Source organism: Micromys minutus (assembly GCF_963924665.1).
Source record: "Micromys minutus genome assembly, chromosome: 12".
Taxonomy (NCBI): domain Eukaryota; kingdom Metazoa; phylum Chordata; class Mammalia; order Rodentia; family Muridae; genus Micromys; species Micromys minutus.
Window position 1 is genome coordinate 28,070,013 of NC_137981.1, and position 18,514 is coordinate 28,088,526.

At 37.3% G+C, this 18,514-nt stretch overlaps 1 protein-coding gene across 3 annotated transcripts in view; it reads left to right on the forward strand.

Annotated features, from left to right (window-relative positions):
* Window positions 1-18,514, forward strand: part of ANKRD28 (ankyrin repeat domain 28) — a 114,156-nt gene that overhangs the window by 73,906 nt on the left and 21,736 nt on the right. For all 3 annotated transcript variants that reach the window (XR_013975287.1, XM_080926926.1, XM_080926925.1), the window contains exons 8-14: window positions 1,682-1,894; window positions 8,491-8,569; window positions 10,133-10,247; window positions 11,378-11,460; window positions 13,176-13,239; window positions 15,407-15,475; window positions 17,469-17,609. Coding sequence is in view for 2 of the 3 variants with exons in the window: in XM_080926926.1 (XP_080783052.1) it covers window positions 1,682-1,894; window positions 8,491-8,569; window positions 10,133-10,247; window positions 11,378-11,460; window positions 13,176-13,239; window positions 15,407-15,475; window positions 17,469-17,609 (764 nt within the window). In the remaining variant the exon portion in view is untranslated. The remainder of the gene's footprint in view (window positions 1-1,681; window positions 1,895-8,490; window positions 8,570-10,132; window positions 10,248-11,377; window positions 11,461-13,175; window positions 13,240-15,406; window positions 15,476-17,468; window positions 17,610-18,514) is intronic.

The window sequence follows — 18,514 nt, forward strand, 5'->3', positions numbered from 1 at the left end:
CCATTCATCATCAACGGAAGTCAGAACAGGATCCTGGAGGCAGAAGCTGATGCAGAAGCCATGGAAGAGTACTGCTTACTGGCTTGCTCATCTCACTTTCTCAAGAACCCAGAATGACCATCCCAAGGGCTGGCATCACTCATAATGGGCTAGGCCCTGTGCATCAATCATTGATGAGAAAAATGAAATAAAGGTTTGTCTACAGCCCAATTTTATAGAGGCAGTTTTTCAATTGATGTTCCCTCCTCTAAGATGACTCTAGATTGTATCAAGGTGACATAAAACTAGCTAGTATGATAGATAATTAGACAAACTATGTAAAGAGTTAAAACCTATTCCAAAGATAAGTGATTTGCCCAACGTTTCTGTTTTCAGTTCCTGTTTCTTTCAGTTCTCTAGGAGCTAGTAAATCAGATAGATGTTGACTAGTTAGCTGTGTTATTGTCAGTTTTCTGAGCCAGTAAATCTAACCTTATTTTAAATGATTATAGCATTATGGGATACTGGCAAAAGCAAGAGAAGAAGACAACAAAAGATGTATTTTATACATACAATGTTTGTGTTGTACACTACATAGTACTATCATTCTTTTTTGGCTAGGAAGGGATGCTAATCTCTTGATATAGTTGATCCCTGAGTAAAAATCCATCCCGCTTGTATATATGATGCTTTAAAAACATTTCCTTTACTCCCAGTTGTAATAGATTTACTCTTTTGATTTTGGGGACAGTCTCATTGTGTAGCCCAAGTTGGCCTCAAATTTGGAATCCTCCTGTCTGAATTTGCAAGTGCTTGGGTGATAAGTGTATGCCACCTTCCCTGCTCTGATGTTACTACACTCACTGTAGGAGCATGTAGATCAAACTTACTAGTTTTTAAAGCAGTAGATAAGGAGAAAGGAGAGAACAAAGAGAGCTTTTTACAAAAGCTGTCAAAAAGTATGTGACTAGTTAGACAAAACATGGCAGGACTGTGAGAAACACTTTACTGAAAACAAGGAAGACATGGAAAATGTGGGAATTAGGAGACGTTGGAAAACACCCAGACATATCATTGAATGGGACCCTGAGAAGTACAAGATGGCTACAAGCTGCATTTTGTTAACAGTTCTTGTAGTGTTCTTTCTACCAATTAGCATAATGGCCTTAAAGGACCTCTGAAAATGATGAACAAGGTATCCTTGCCTCCACTCACCATGTACAGTGATGAATTCTCTCTTAGCCTGAAGACATTTTTTTTAATGTTTTTGTTTTGTTTTTAAAGATTTATTTTATGTGAGTACATTGTTGCTGTCTTCAGACACACCAGAAGATCCGGTTACAGATGGTTGTGAGCCACCATGAGGTTGCTGGGATTTGAACCCAGGACCTTTGGTAGAACAGTCAGTGCTCTTAACCACTGAGACACCTCTCCAGCCCGAAGACTTTTGAAAATACATTGTTTTTTATTTTCTTAAAATATAACTCTTGTGGAGGAATTTAACATTGTATGTGTGAAGTACATTCTCTAAATGTATGTAGCCTGTTTAAAACCAAATGTTTTATTGTTAAGTCTATTATTGTAAAACAACCTTAGCATTGTAAACCCCATCTTTGTATTAATCTCATTTTTTATAACTGATAATTTAAAATAGCTTATAGTAGTAATAGAATTGCTTCACATTCACATTTTTTTCCTATAGATGAATGAACCAAATGCCTATGGAAACACACCTCTTCATGTGGCCTGTTATAATGGACAAGATGTTGTCGTAAATGAGCTTATAGACTGTGGTGCTAATGTAAATCAGAAGAATGAAAAAGGATTCACTCCTTTGCACTTTGCTGCTGCATCAACACATGGAGCACTGTGTTTAGAACTTCTGGTTGGCAATGGGGCCGATGTCAATATGAAGGTATGAAACAATTAGAACCTAGGCTTTAAGTATGTAGTTAACTGTCTAGAACATTCATAACATACCATCCAGAATTACAAAGACCTACTCATAAACTTAAGAACATGGATAAGGCCAGGTGTGGCACACTAACCCCAGCACACTGGAGGCAGAAGCAGGCAGGTCTTTCAGTTTGAAACCAACAGAGCTGTACAGTGAGACCCCGTCTCTACCATTAACACCTCCCAAAAAGAACATGGATACATTTTTTAAAATTATTATGCTGTATCAAAGAAATAATTTTATACATTTTTTCCTCTATGTAAGATTCTAGAACCGATGGAATTCTGTTTATTTGGAGTTCTAGAATTTATAGCTAGGGGAAAATAACAGATCAGTTGTTGCCCATGGGAAGAAAGGAAAGGTGACCTGGGCAAGGGGCATGAGGAGACCTTATAGGGTAATGGAGCTGCTTTGTACTTTGTCAGAGTTTGTGTGCTGTAGATAAGCACTCACAAAAACCCACCCTGGGTGCTTTTAGGATTAGTGCCCATCATTATCTGTAAACTTTGCTTTAGTAAGGAGACTCTAGATATTGAATAGTGATACATCTGATTGGCAAACAGTGATGACATTTGTGACTACCTCTAAAGTATCAAATAATTATATTGATAATGTGATAGAAAACAGTGTTAGAATCTAATGGTGTGTGTATGGATAATCATCATGCTGTGAGACTTTTTTGAAATTGCTCTTGTCTGAAATTTCTGTTACAAGATTTTTTATGGTATTGGAATAGAAACATCAGTGTCTTACACATAAAGATTAGTCACTTGGCTTTTTGTGCATGATTGCTTGTAGGAGTAATGTAAGCATATTAGAAATACATTAAAGTTCAGGAGTCAAAATAAATTTATCTTCACTGTAAATCTGTGAGAAACACAGGTAACCAAGATTTCAAGCATTATTATTTTATAGTACACACTTATTTTTGATTGTTAAAAGGTATTTTCACTGTTTGTTCCTGGGTTTATTCATCTGTTTGTCATTTAAGCACTTGACAAAAACCCATCTTGTGTTATGAAGAAAACCGCAATCAAATTTGAATGATTTAGGATTAGTAAAAAATACGTTAGCTTATAAATACTGTTTGCAGAGAATTTCAGCCCACTTTGTATGTGGTTACAGGTGAGCACTGCCTTGCCTAACTACAGCAATAGCACTGACCCTTTGAGAAGTGAAGCATCTTTAACTCTACCAGGACTCATTTACTTTGATTTCCCCCTCCCTCCTCCCCACCCCCTCAACTGAGGGACAGGGTTATTTCCATCACTCTCAAGGAAGGAAGACCAGAAAGTATCATTAAGAGTCTATTATGCTTTGGGTTAAGCTGTCTTTTTTAAGTTATTCTAAATTAACTTATTACTTTACCTGTATGCATATTTTGCTTGCATATATTCCTGGTGCCTATGGAGGCCAGAGCAGGAGTCAGATCCCGTGGAACTAAACTTGTACTTTTTAGTTGGCAAAGGGTGTGTCTTAGTGATTTAACAGATCTGAAGGCAGCGGCCTACAATAGATACCATGAAACTTGCTTTAATCTTGCCCAACAATTTGTAATTGCCCTTTCAATTCAGTTGTCTGTGTTATACTGGGGTGAAGTTCCATTGAAGCATGTTTCTTGTGTTGATGACTTCTCAAATGTCATCTGGTCCTGAAATTGTACAAAGATTATTGATAGCTCTAGGTTTTCAACCCACAAGAAGTCTCAGTGCCCACCCCTCTCTCATGCTGGCAAGTCTTTACTTTACACAAGCTAGAATCATTTGAGATGAAAGAAACCTCACTTGAGGAAAATGCCTTCATAAGATCCAGCTGTAAGTCATTTACTTTTTTGATTGATTGATTGATTGATTGATCGATTGATTGATTTCTGGTTTTCAATACAGGGTTTCTTTCTCTTTGTAGCTCTGGCTGCCCTGGAACTCACTCTGTAAACCAAGCTAGCCTCAAACTCTCAGTTCTATCTACCTGCGTCTGCCTCCTGAATGCTGGGATTAAACATACATCGGGCTTTTATTTTCTTTATTAGTAATTGATGAGGGAGAGCCCAGCCCATGTGGGTAGTTTCATTCCTGGGCTGGTGATCTTGGGTTCTCTAAGAAAGCAGGCTGAACAAACTATAGAGAACAAACCAGTGAGCAGCACTCCTTCATGGCCTCTGCATCAGTTCCTGCCTCCAGGGTCCTGCCATGTTTGAGTTCTTATCCTGACTTCTTTCAGTGGTGGACAATGATAGGGAATTGTAAGCTGAATAAACCTAAACCCTTTCCTCCCCAAGTTGTTTTTGTCTTTGTGTATCGTCACAGTAATAGTAACCCCGACTAGGACAGTTTTCCTCACTGTTTTTGGAGACAGGTTCTCATGTCACCCAGACTGGCTTTTAACTTGCTATATGCTGAGGTTGGCCTTCCTCCGCATCATAAGTGTTGGGGTTATTTATAGGTGAGTATAGCCACAAAGCCTGACTGTCTTTATTTTGAGACAGTTTCTTACTGAATACCCCAGGTCTCATTGGTCTTCCTGCTTCATCTTCTTGAGTGCTGAGATAGTAAACAAGACCAGCTGTTCTGTTCTTAAGAACAAATTTTTCTTCCCAGCTGTCTATCAGTTTACTTAGCCACAATGCCAGTAACCAATGATCAGTATTCCATAACCTCCCTGTTCTTGCAAAAGTTTTATGCAAAGAAATTCAAATAATTTAATTCCCACTTTGTAAAAGGTTTATGAAAATGTTTTAATCTCCCCCACTCTGTAACACTTTTGTCTACACAAAATCCTTGCTACTTTTAACCTCAGTTCCTTCATTTCTGTGCAGCAGTTCTTTTAAAACTAGCCCCAACCCCTCAAAAAAGGTGTCAGATGCCTTTAATTTCAGCGCTCAGGAGGCAGAGGCGGTCAAATCTCTGCATGTTTGAGGCCAGCCTAGTCTACAGAATGAGCTCCAAGACCACTAGAGGTACACAAAGAAACCCTGTCTCAAAAAACAGAAGTTTTTTATGCTGGGTAGTGGTAGCACAACTTTGATCCTAGCTTGGAAGGCAGAGGCAGGTGGGTCTCTGAGAGTTTTGAGGCCCTGTTCCAAGAAAATAAATAAATAGGTAAATAAAAGAATAAAAAACTTTAACCAAACAAAATATATCACACTGAAGTTTAAGCATAAGTCTACTATAAAATATATGACCTTGATTCTTATTCCTGGGTTTCGGTAACAGTTCCTAGAACATTGATGATCTCTTTACTTGCTGGCAAGATGGCTCAGCATATCAGGGTACTTACCACAAAGCCTCACAACCTAAGTTTGGTCTCTGGAACATAATAGAAGACGAGAAATAATTTCTACAGGTTGTCTTCTGACCTCCACACATGCACCATGATATTAGCATATGTGCAAAACATAAATAATACATAAGTAGATGTAAAAAAAGTTAACTTCTACCTTGACTCTAACATGATTTTAGATAGTTAAAGACAATCATTTTTCTCTAATTTGAAGAGAAATAAATGTACTTTCCTACTAGTGTTAAGGCATGTTTTTCAACTGGCAACCTTAATTTCTTCTTTCTTTATATGCATACTTTCTATAATCAATATGTAGAAAGTAAGTATATCCTAATGTTCTCTATAAGCTTATAGAGGTCTTTCTCTTTTTAGCTAGAAGACATAATGGAATTTTTTAATCTTGGGCTCTGTTTCCTCACTTATAAAATAGAAGATAGAGTCTGTATTACATTTTATTTATACACTTAGAGTGTGTGTGGTACGTGCGTGTGTGTATGTGCGTGCATGTATGTAAGTGTGTGTAAGTGTGTGTCAGAGGACAACTTGCAGTATTAGGTTCTCTCCTCCTAGTGTGTGTCTGGGGATCAAACTTAAGTCATTCGGATGGTTTAGCAGTGAGCTCTTTTTCTACTAGGCCATCTCCCAGGCCTGAAAATAATAGTATCTTATCTATCTGAGGATCAAATGACTGGCATATAAGAACTATTTTAAAATTATTCCTAAAATGTGTTTATTATACTTCAAAAATGTTGACTGAAGTCATATCACATTTTACTATATTATGAATCTTGTTTATATTTTTATTTGCTTTGCTTTTTGTCTACAAAAGTGGATGTGTAACCAGTCATAATGGCTAACTTCAAAAACTCAGGTGACAGCAGATGCTGGTGAGGATGTGGAGAAAGAAAAACACTTCTCCACTGTTATTGGACTTGTAAACTGGTAAAAACCACTCTGTAAATCAGTCTGGCGGTTCTTCAGAAAATTGGACATAGTGCTACCTGAGGACCCAGCTATACCACTCCTGGGCATATAGCCAAAAGATGCTCCAACATATAACAAGAACACATGCTCCACCATGTTTATAGCAGCCTTATTTATAATAGCCAGAAGCTGGAAAGAACCCAGATGTCCTTCAACAGAGGAATGGATACAGAAAGTGTGGTACATTTACACAATGGAGTACTACTCTGCTATTAAAAACTTCATGAAATTCCTAGGCAAATGGATGGAACTAAAAAATACTATCCTGAGTAAAGTAACCCAGTCACAAAAGAACACTCATGGTATGTACTCACTTATAAGTGAATACTAGCCCAAAAAGCTTAGAATACCGAAGAAACAATCCACAGAACTTGTGAAGCTCAAAGAGAAGGAAGGCCAGAAAGTGGATGATGCCTCAGTCTTTCTTAGAAGGAAGAACAAAACGTTCATGGGAGGAAATAAAGGGATAAATAGAGGAGCAGAGATTGGAGAAAAGATCATCTAGAGACTGCCTTACATGCAGCCACTAAACCCAAGCACTATTGCTGATGCCGAGTAGTGCTTACTGGCAGGAATCTGATACGGATGCCTCCTCATAGGCTTTGCCAGAGCCATACTGATATAGAGGAGGATGCCTGCAGCTAATCATCGGACTAAACACGAGGACCCCAATGAAGGAGGTAGAGATAGGAAAGGGTCTGCAACTTCCATGGGAAGAACAAAAAAAAAAAAAAAAAAAAAACTAACTAAACCCACCACAGCTCCCAGGGACTAAAGCACCGACCAATGAGCACACATCAAAAGACCCATGGCCCCAGGTGCATATGTAGCAGAGGACAGCATTTTCTGAAATCAATGGGAAGAGAGGCCTTTGGTCCAGCGAAGGCTCATTTTCCCAGTGTAGGGGAATGCCAAGGTGCTGAGGGGGGAAGAGGGTGATTGGGAGAGGGAGCATCTTTATGAAGGCAGTGGGAGGGGGAAGCGGGGATTGGAAGAAAGGGATAACATCTGAATTGTAAATACAGAGAATATCCAATTAAAAAATGGGTGTGTAAATAAAATTAACACTGAGTTGAAATGTCTGTCATAGTGAACACTTTTGGAAATGTGAAGGTAGAACGCTTTTGTTAAATATCTTTGTGCTTTTTTCCCCTCCTGGTTAAAGGAATAAAATACCAAATAAAATAACAAGTATAAGTATGTTTTATAAGTGGTTTACAAAGGTGGTAATATTTAGACTGCAACAGACTTATAATATCCTCATTTTCATTTTGAGGAAGTAAAGGCTCAAAATTGTTAGGCAGCTTGTTGAAACTCACGCTCTGCTTCTGGAGTCCACATGCACACAATGCTTCTCATCCTTCTTGCAGTGCCTTAGAGTAGGTTAAAGAAGTAAGCTGGGCAAGGGAGTGCATCCCTGTGATCTCAGCACTTGGGAAGCTGAGCTGGGGGGATCACAGGCTCAGCCATTCTGAAATATATAGTGAGTCTGAGGTGACTGTGTCCCAAAACAAGCTAAGACAATTATAGATTCAAACACGTTGGTAACCATCCGTGTGTCTCTGTAACATGAAAAGTTTTACAGGGTTGGTACAGACTTGGAACATTTATCATAGTATATGTATGGAAGGCATGCTGCATAGAGCTGAAGGATTAGAATACAGAGCATTTTCTTTCCTGTATAGTTAACTCCCAGCAGATTTTAGAAATTAAAAATATCATTTAACAGGAAGACCTATCACATCACCTTGGCATTATTTGCATTTGAAATTTCTTCTGATAAATAGAAAAGTACAGCCATCCAGTCTGATATTCTTAAATAATTCAAGAAAATAGCTAACAATGTTGATTACAAATAATTATGAACAAATTAAGACATGGTATTTGAAATAATTTATCGTGATCTCAGGAGGTATGAGGTGGAAGATGGAGGTGACACTTGAAGCACGTCATGATTGTAGCATGTGGGGTTTCAGCACCTTGGCTGAACCATTTAATAGCCTCTGTTCTTTCTTCCCGCCTGTAGAATAAAAATTTTAAAGTTAGACAGTTATAAAGTGCCACACAGGATTTGTACAAATAGTAAGCGTGAGGATCTTTTTGTGTATTTGATATATATTCTAGAAAAATAAGCCACATTATGCTTTAAATAGCTGGTTTAACTTCATAAGACTTACTTCTTGTATAATATTTATAAATTTATATAAGAAAATACCTAAAGTTCAACTAAGGAATGCATATTCTGGGTATAGCATAGTAACTGAACAATGTTTCTTTGTTCATTATTTCAGAGTAAAGATGGGAAAACCCCCCTACATATGACTGCCCTTCACGGTAGATTCTCCAGATCACAAACCATTATCCAGAGTGGTAAAAAGTATTTCTGTTTGTTTCTTTTATTTCTCCAATGTAGTTTGGGTTTTTGTTTTTGTTTTTTTTGTTTTTTTTTTTTTTTTTTTTTTTTGGTTATTGTTTGTTTGTTTGGTTAGTTGGGTTTTTTAACCCACAAAGTGAATGGCACTGTGGGATTGCCATAGAAGTGTGTACAGTTAAGATTTTATTTTAGATCTCTTCAAAATCATCACAAGATAAAATACTATGAATCTATGACATTCCGATTTTTCTATTCTTCTGAGTTAGTAATTTCATTTCTTTCTCTTTTGAGGGAATAGTGGGGAAGAACCACCATGTATAGCTTAGGCTGGCCTTGAATTAACAATGCTCTCAGCACATGGGCCACCTTGCCCAACTATGAATGGCATACATATGTAGTGTTAACATTTTCTTTCTCAGTATCACTAGTTGGGAAACTACCTTGCTACATGTAGTAAATATTAACATGAGCTTTGCTGCATTTTCACTTTTTCCTCTTTGAACTCTTCTTAGGGTTTTAGTTTGTTTTCTGTACTTTATTTTCTTGTGTTTGAATTAGTACTAGACAAATTAAACTTTTAAATAATTGTATGGATATTAATGCTAATCTGTTTCTCAGACCACATTCCAAAGGACTGTTTGTTAATAGTCCTTGAGATGTTTTATTAAGTTTTTATTTGATCTACATGCATATTTGCCTGAATGTCTGTTTGTGCACCACATGCACATGATGACCAGAAGAGGGTGTCAGATTCCCTGGGATCAATTACATATAGTTGTGAACTTCAATGTAGGTGCTGGGAATTGAACCCAGGTCTTCTGAAAGAATATATCCTGTGCTCTAATCAATTTCTCCAGCCTCTTGTTGGGCATTCTTTAGTGTGTAGGTATGCTGTGTGTATATAAGAGAGAAGGAAAGAAAAGTGTGCAAGTGCTAAGGAGTACATGTGGAGGTATGAGGACAACCTCAGATATTAGTCCTTAGCTTCCCCCTTGGTTAAGATAAACTTAAGACGTTAGCTCCAGATTGTCAGGCTCGCAGGCTTCCAGAGATTCTCATTTCCACCTCCCAACTCATCTTACAGATGGCCACTACCACATCCAACTTTTCATGAGCTCTGTTCCTCGTGTTTATTGGCAGGCATTTTGCCTACTAAGCCATCTCCTCAAGAACCTCTTTATCAGCTTTTTATTGCTAGAATTCTGCAGGGGTGGGGAAAGCTCATGATCCAAAGATTTTTAAAGTACTGTAAGCAGTTGTCTTCATGAAGCATAGGATTGCTCTAACGTGCTGCTCTAAAGCAGTGTCTTTAGACTAGTGGTCTCTAGACTCATTGTTTCCTAGAACCCTTCTGATGATTTAAAATATGTTTAAATCCTATACTCAATTAGTAAAACTTTTAAATGTACAGTTGGTAACTCCAACTGTTGTGAATGAAATTAGTTAGAATATGTTCATTACTTTATTCTTAAACAGCATTTTATATTACATTGCATTTACAGGTTTTGGCCAATCTGTATATAATAATCTAGTGTCTGACATCATATCCTTTATTTCAGGAGCTGTAATTGACTGTGAAGATAAGAATGGAAATACCCCTTTGCATATAGCAGCCCGGTATGGCCATGAACTGCTAATCAACACTCTTATTACAAGTGGTGCTGACACTGCAAAGTAAGTAGTGCTCCCAGGAGTAGTGGGGGTGGGGTGGGGCGGGGCGGGGCAGGGCAGTCAGCATTGTAGTAATTGGTCGGTTAGTTGCTTTTTCTTTACCTTTTGTTTTTGACACTGATAGATTTAAAATGTTTTAGGAAAAATTTTATTTGATTAGTCAGTGTGACATGTTTTAACATTTCTGTTTCTTCCCCCCCCCCACATTAAAAATACAAAGTTTTGATAAGAAATTTAACTTTTAACCCTTTGTTTTCAAACTAAAAGTTCCAAATTGTACACACCCAAATGTTTTTCCTTGGACCATCTGTAAACAGTGGTTTCAGACTAATGTGCAGAGCCTAGGAATTCCCAGTCACTGGTTCAAAGTGGTCCCTGCCCTCCACCTTCTTCAGTTAATAAGAAAGTTTACTCTTAATTGTCTTACATATTAAAATTGCCCTATAAAATTTTAAAGTATGAATTATTTTGTATATATTTTGCAAAAATCAAGATCATACTCCAATTGGTGTTTTTAAGTCCTGTATGTCATGTTATATGTATTCATGAGCAATTGTTAGCTTTCTACATATTCATAAGTAATATGCTACTATATTTATGTTCTTTGTGATCCAAAGTATATATTAATGTTCATTTAGCAATATATAGAGAGGCTTAATATTTTTCACATTTCTGTAGATAGCTCTAGTTTAAGTTATGGGATTTAATTTTAATAAATCAGGATACATATAATATTCTCCTTATTTACAGTTAAGTTGCTTCCCATTTTCAACATTTCAGAATGACTGGGATGGTCGCTCTTGAGCACATTATCTTGCAGAAGTGGTTTAAAATGGTGGGGTGAAGTGGGACAGAAATTTTGTTCCCTGAGCAAATGACATAGCACAGAGGTGCTGCTGGGCATTCAGCATTTACAGCATGGACTCATAAACATGGGTGAGGTGTGTCTACAATGACGATGGTGCGGAGGTTAGAAAAACCGATCTGGGTGATGAATTAATGCTGCTTTTCAGTGACTGCACACATTAAGATGTTTCTACACAACCAGTTATCTTTTAAGTGATACCTTTATATTCTATTTTAAATTATATTTTTCATGTGTTGTGATGTAGTTTCTGTTCTGCCCATTTAAGGCGTGGTATACATGGAATGTTCCCACTCCATTTGGCAGCCTTAAGTGGTTTTTCAGATTGCTGCAGAAAACTCCTTTCTTCAGGTAAGTGAACCTTCACAGACCAGTTTGCTTGTGCATGCTTGCCTGTGCTCACACTCTTTCACACACACACACACACACACACACACACACACACACACACACACACACACACACCATGTCACAGTTGCCTCATCAGCTCTGAGCAATGCTTTATTGAGTCCCTTTGTTTATGGGGTGTGGAGTGTCCGTAGAGCAGCTTTTACCCAGTGATGGCAGTCTGCTCTCCTCCTGTTCAACTGGTCCTAGAAGCAAAACACTTTGCCTGCATGTTTCATTCCTTTGAATCTTCATTTTGAGCATTAAATATCTTACAGGCTCATGAAATTATTAATTCATTACCAGTATTTAGGGTTTTTTAAAAAGATTTATTTATTTTATGAATATGAATACAGTACACTGTCGCTGTCTTCAGACACACCAGAAGAGGGCGTCGGATCCCATTACAGATGGTTGTGAGCCACCATGTGGTTGCTGGGAATTGAACTCAGGACCTCTGGAAGAACACTCAGTACTCCTAACCACTGAGCCATCTCTCTAGTCCCAGAACTTAATTTAAAATGCTTTAACTACTTGGTATGGATTTTTGCTAGTGTTACTGCAAACTGTGATTCTTATTAAGTGCATTGAATTGCTGACTGTAAAAGATTTAATTAATTTTAAATTATTCTTTATTTCTCATTATATAAGAAAGTTAAATATTAGTATTCATGTTCACTGAAATAAAGTAGTGAGGTTTCAGTAAAAGTATTAATAGAATGAGACACACACCCTTCTGAGGTTTAGGGGGAAGTGTTTTTGTTAATGTGTGTAAATTCATTGTTTTGTTTGTTTTGAGTATCAACAAGGTATTCATATAAAGCTATTCGTCTCCACTTAGCATGAAAAAGAATACTAAAAGTGCTCCCCAGTATTAATAGCCACATTGAACAAAGTACATATACTCTTTTAGAGGGAGGGGATGATGAGTGGAGAGTCTGTAAAGCCAACAATAACCTTGAACTTGCAATTCTCCTGTTTCTGCTTCCCAAGTGCTCAGATGACAGGTGTTTACTGTTATACCTGGCTAAAATGCTTTCTTGAGATACCTGTATACTATACACTTAAATGTTTACTTGTTTAATATGTGCAGTTCAGTATTTATAATGTGTTCATGTGCATATATAACCAAAATAACATCCAGTTTGGAGTATCTTTAATCCCTATAAAAGAAACACCATTAGCATAGTGTGGTATATTAGCCATGTAATAATAGTTTTTATAGAATCACCTAGCAATCTTTTATGGCTGGCCTTTTTCACTTTATGTTCTTGAAGACTCATATCTGTGTCTGTTAGCAATACATCATTCTTTCTCTTGTTGACGATTATTCCAGTTACATCCTATAGCCTTTTGGAAATTAGAATGGTTTTGTGGGCCTGCCTGTCTGCCTGCTTGTGACAGACTTTATACCAAAACTCAAGAGATCCTCCTGCGTTAGTCTGGAACTGAAGGTGTAGCCCTTCAAACAAGCACTACAGGAATTGTTTGCTTGCTTGCTTTATAATGTTGTACCTTACTAGTATATTTTCTTTATTTATTTTAAATAAATGTTAAGAATATGCTTGCTTAGGGTTGAAAAGAGCAATGTGATTTAACATTTCTTGAAATACTATCTTATTGCAAAATAATACATCTATAAAATTACATATGAGAAAGATATATACTCATTTTTACAGGATTTGACATAGATACCCCAGATGATTTTGGCAGAACCTGTCTACATGCAGCTGCAGCTGGAGGGTATGTTAATAGTATTTTCACTTCTTTTTAAAGGTGCAGAGGGAAATTATGGAAGTAATTGTCAGAGTATACATTTAATATCTCAAGATTGCCTGGGGTCAGTCAAGAAAGGTGGGGGAGAGGGAGAGTGCAGTCACGGAGGCTGTCTCTTTGTTCCTTTTTATTAGTTCTCAGCTGCCACAAAATAGAAACCGAACCATGGCTGGATAGTAACAAAAGACAGTCCAAGGCAGCAAAAAATTGTTTTTGTTTTGTTTTGTTTTGTTTTTTTGTCTTCCTTCAACTAAGTCATAAGTATTAAGCAGGAGAGAACAAACCTACAAAAGGAAATGTTACTTTTTATATGAAAAAGTAATTTCTAAACAAATAAAGGTGTTCATGAAATGCTGAGGACATCAAAAATGTTATGACTGTCTGAGTAATAGTATAATATCAGAGAGAAAATATTGATGGTGCAGTTATGTCTTGGTTCAGAAGAAGAAATGTGTTTAAGACATTTTAAACTAAATTTTAATTTAAATTATTTTAGTTCCCCAATACCCCCCCCACTTAGATTTTTGAGACAGTCTTGCTTTGTAGCCAAGGCTGCTGTAACACTCCGTCCTCCAGCCCTTGCCTCTGAAGCGCTGGAACTGCAAACGTGCAGCACCCTCCCTCAGGAGAGCCAGTCAGTCAGTTCTACTCAGCGAGCAAACGTCCGCTCTGGAAGCATTATTACCTAATGCTTCTGATCATTTAGAATTGTGCTAAGCCATTTAATTCATGATTGATCAAAAGGGACATTTTGTGAGCATGTTATTTTTAGTGATAATTCTTGATATTTCCTTTGATTTCAAAGAACAATGTGCTGAACCAAGAATGCCACCAAGTCTAAATTACAGAAATGAATTGGACATATATGAATCTCTTCTTTATTCTTCTAAGGTCACAGAGGACATTTCAGTTAAAACCTAATTTGAGTGTAACTTGCCTATAAGAGAAGTCAACAGGCATACTTTTCATTATAATATACAAAGTTGATGTTGGGTTTATAAAAATATATAACAATCATATAAGAATGTCCTATAATTTTATGTAAGGTTCCGTCTGAATAAATAATTAGAGTATAGAAGACAGTGGGGAGATTGACTTAATTATTATGTGTTTTAAAGGTACAGGACTTTATATTGTTTGTTTTTAATTCTTTTTAATTTACTGTTTTAAAACCTTTTAAATTTAGAGCTTCTACCCTGTCTTTGGTTATTGAATTCCCAGATAAAAAACACACACAGCCTTTTATATTTAGCACAAGCCATAAACATCACAGCTAGGCAGTTCCGATCTAATAGCACCTTAACCTCTGTGCTATTAGAATGTACTTTCCTATCAATAATACCAAGTTGTTATTTACTATTTACTGCACTCCATCTGGGCTGCTCTTAACTCCAATTGGCCTGCCCACATGGAGTAAATGTCTTTACTTCTAACCCATGGCGTGTTTTCCCTATTCCCTCCTGAACTTTCTTCCTCTTCCTCATCCTCCCCTCTTGTAAGCCCTTCAAGCCTGTGAAGCCAAAACTCCATTTATGTCTCTTCAGCCCAGCTACTGGCTGTTGGCATCTTTATTTACCAATCACAATTAACTGAGGACAAGATCGCTTAGCTAGCATCTATGTCTGGACTCTTTTCTCTGGGGCAACCAGTTTGGGGGGGCCCAAATTAGCACTAGAATACAAGCAGCATCAGGTTAAACCACTATAAAATAATCTCTTAGAATCTCTTAAAAATGTGATCTTTCTTTTCTACAGTTATATAATTTGTTTATTTCTTGTATGCCAGTATTTATCAAATTTTAAATGCTAAATATAATGTGAATTAATCCTCATTTTAAAATATGCATTTATGCTGCTTTTTTTTTTTTAAGATTTATTTATTTTATGTGAGTACACTGTAGCTGTCTTCAGACCCATCAGAAGAGGGCATTGGATCCCATTACAGATGGTTGTGAGCCACCATGTGGTTGTAGTATTTGAATTCAGTACCTCTGGAAGAGCAGTCAGTGCTCTTAACCACTGAGCCATCTCTCTCCAGCCCTGCATTTATGCTTCTTTAAGCCTACCCTTTTTATTATAAAAATCACTGACAATTATACTTTAAAACCTTTTCTCTCCCCCCTCCCCCAAACTAGAAATTTGGAGTGCCTAAACCTTCTGCTGAATACTGGTGCCGACTTCAACAAAAAGGATAAATTTGGAAGGTAATCTGTGATTTGGCTCCTGTAGAGCAAGATTAAATTTGCTTATTTAATGGCTTGCTTGACCTTTAACTGACTTCTGAAACTTAACCTTTTGTGTTACATAGCATCTTTTGAGTTATAATTATGATTACTTCAGAGTCTGAAGTGGGGCCTGGTATGTGGCTTATCTTTCTCAAATGCACAGGGTTGGGTTTGCTCCCTAGCACTGCTGAAAGGAACAGAAAAAAAGAACACATATGTATACCAGTCAGCTGAAGCCAGTGGGTTCTAACCCCAATTTTTTTGGTTGGGTTCTTCCTACAGTCCTAGGCTCCCTCTGTCCTTTTCTTAAATTATTAAGGATTTGTTTTCTCTGTATAGGTGTTCTACCTATATGTATGCCTCTGTACCACATGTGCACAGTACTCATGGGGCCAAAAGAGGATACCAAATCCCTTGAACCTGGAGTTCCAGATCATTGTGAGCTCATCTTGTGGGTGCTGGGCATTGAACCCAGGTCCTCTGCAAAAGCAGCCAGTACTCTTAACTGCTGAACCCTCTCTCCAGCTTTATGCCTATGCTTCTTGATAATAATTGTCCTTTTCCTATAATTATGGCATGGACATTTAAAACTTCATTGTACCAAAGAACCTTCAAAAACTCAAGAGTACCTAGAAGTTTTCCAAGTCATTTTTGTGTGAGAGAGAGATCCTTCTTCCCACTACTAAAAAGAAAAAAAAAAGTTACAAATTTATGTGTGATATTTCCCCCTTCTTTTTTATTCACATCCCTATACCCACTGAGTACAGTTTGCAGGAGAGCAGCTATAAAAGGACAAAATCTCATTGTCTAGCCCTACTGCTAGAGCATTTATAGTAATAGCTTTGAAGCTCCTACTAGCTGTTCCTACTTGTCACAGGAATAGACATACAGAATACATTAAAACCATTCAGAAAAGAGGTGCACTTGTTTCAAAGATGTAGATTACAGTCTAAGCACTATGTGTCGGCCAGAAAAAAACTGTATATTCAACTGTGTTCTGGGAAGGTGTAAATCAGAAGGAGATGTGTGGGAATATATCGGTGCATATGATAATACCAATGCAAAGGAAAAAGGAAAAGGTTTGTGTGTGGAAGGACGAAACGGTGAGAAGAAAGCTAAATGCTACTTGACTGTACAATACTGAGGATAGTCTGAGCTCAAATGTTCCAACAAAAGAAACAAACAACCTACAAAATAAAATTTCATAGCTAATTTTCTTTTTATTTGTAATTATTTGTACATTCTATGCAACAAATAGCGTAGAGGGTTTTGATATTATGAGCTTAAAAGCTTTTTATTTACAGGGCTGGCTGCATTTTTAAAATTTCCCTCATTTGGGAGGAAGATTTGCGTAAGTTCTAGGCCAGCCAGGGCTGCATAGTGCATGAGACCCTCTCTCAGACAAATAAACTGTATAGTATTATTTAATAAGGCAAAATAATACTTTGCTATCATTTTTCTGACTCAGTGTATTAGAGGGAAAAATACACTGTAAGGAGCTCTGAATTAACTAAAATGAGATCATGGAATCACCTTATTTTTATCATTCTAAAATAGTAACTCATATGTTTAATAGCATTCTGTGTAATTCTAGTAATTAGAAATTAGCTGTGGTTACTCAGTTTTCAGCATTAAACCAGTACACTAGCTCTTCTGAATAGGAAGCTAGTCTGTAAGACTGTGCCTAAGTTATTACTCCAGGAACTGTTTAGATTTGATAAAAACAACTCTTCTGTACTTCTGCTTTTTCTCTCTTTGCTTTTATCACTCAAGACATGGACTGTGAGGCATTTTTGTTAATGTAAGGCAAGCTTTATTAAAATGAAAGTCTTTTACGTTTCTTAGCAAAATACAGCAGTTGTAATTGCCTTGAGTGTAGTGTGACTGAATGAGTGGAGTAAGGGCTGGCTGTGGTCTGTTTACACGTGTGTTCCTGACTTATATTTTTCTTGGGTTACTTTGGTCACAAAAGATCCCCACTGCACTATGCTGCTGCCAACTGCAATTACCAGTGCCTGTTTGCTCTTGTGGGATCAGGAGCAAGTGTGAACGACCTTGATGAGAGAGGCTGCACACCCCTGCACTATGCAGCCACATCAGACACAGACGGCAAGTAAGTACCTTGTGGGCAGAAAAGCACTATTATTTCTACAATGGACATCTTTGTATGGGGACTGTTTTACTGCAACTGTGTGTTTCCTTTATGTATTTTACTATTGTCCCTGAGCCCACAGTTTATAAAATAAGGACATTTAGTAATTCTACCATTGCTGTCTTCCAAGTATCTGGTCCTTCCTTGAAAAATCTGGTAGTCTTTTCTCATTCTTCCTGCAAAACAATATGTGTTTATTTGGTTTGTGGTTTTTCATTTCAGGGTTTCTCTGTGTAGCCTTAGCTGTCCAGGAACTCCCTCTGTAGAAAAAGAAATAGGATTAGCATTACAGTGTATATGCCTACACACAGACACATAATTAAAAATAAAATTTATTTATTAATTATATAAGTGCACTGTAGCTGTCTTCAGACACACCAGAAGAGGGCATCGAATCTCATTAAAGATGGTTGTGAGCCACCATGTGGTTGCTGGGATTTGAACTCTGGACCTCTGGAAGAGCAGTCAGTGCTCTTAACCACTGAGCCATCTCTCTGGCCCAAAAGTATTTTCTTTTAAAAACTACAGAGCTAAGGTATCAAGATCTATATTGCTAGGCAGTGGTGGTGCTTGCCTTTAATCCCAGTACTTGAGAGGGAGAAGGCCTATCTCTGCCAGCCTAGTCTACAGTATTATCTGAAAGAGTGAATAACACCACACACACACACACACCCTTGGGCCAAGTTTTAGCAAGTCTAATTTAGTCTCAGTAGAGTAGTGGTTGAATTATAAGAAACTATAGTTTACAAATCTGTTGTATATGGCTTAGCAGCTTACAAAACAGTACACCAGATGTAGGTTGTGAAGCATTTATGAATTTTATGTTGTTAGAAACCTTGTACCTTGATTTATCAAACACAAAAGCA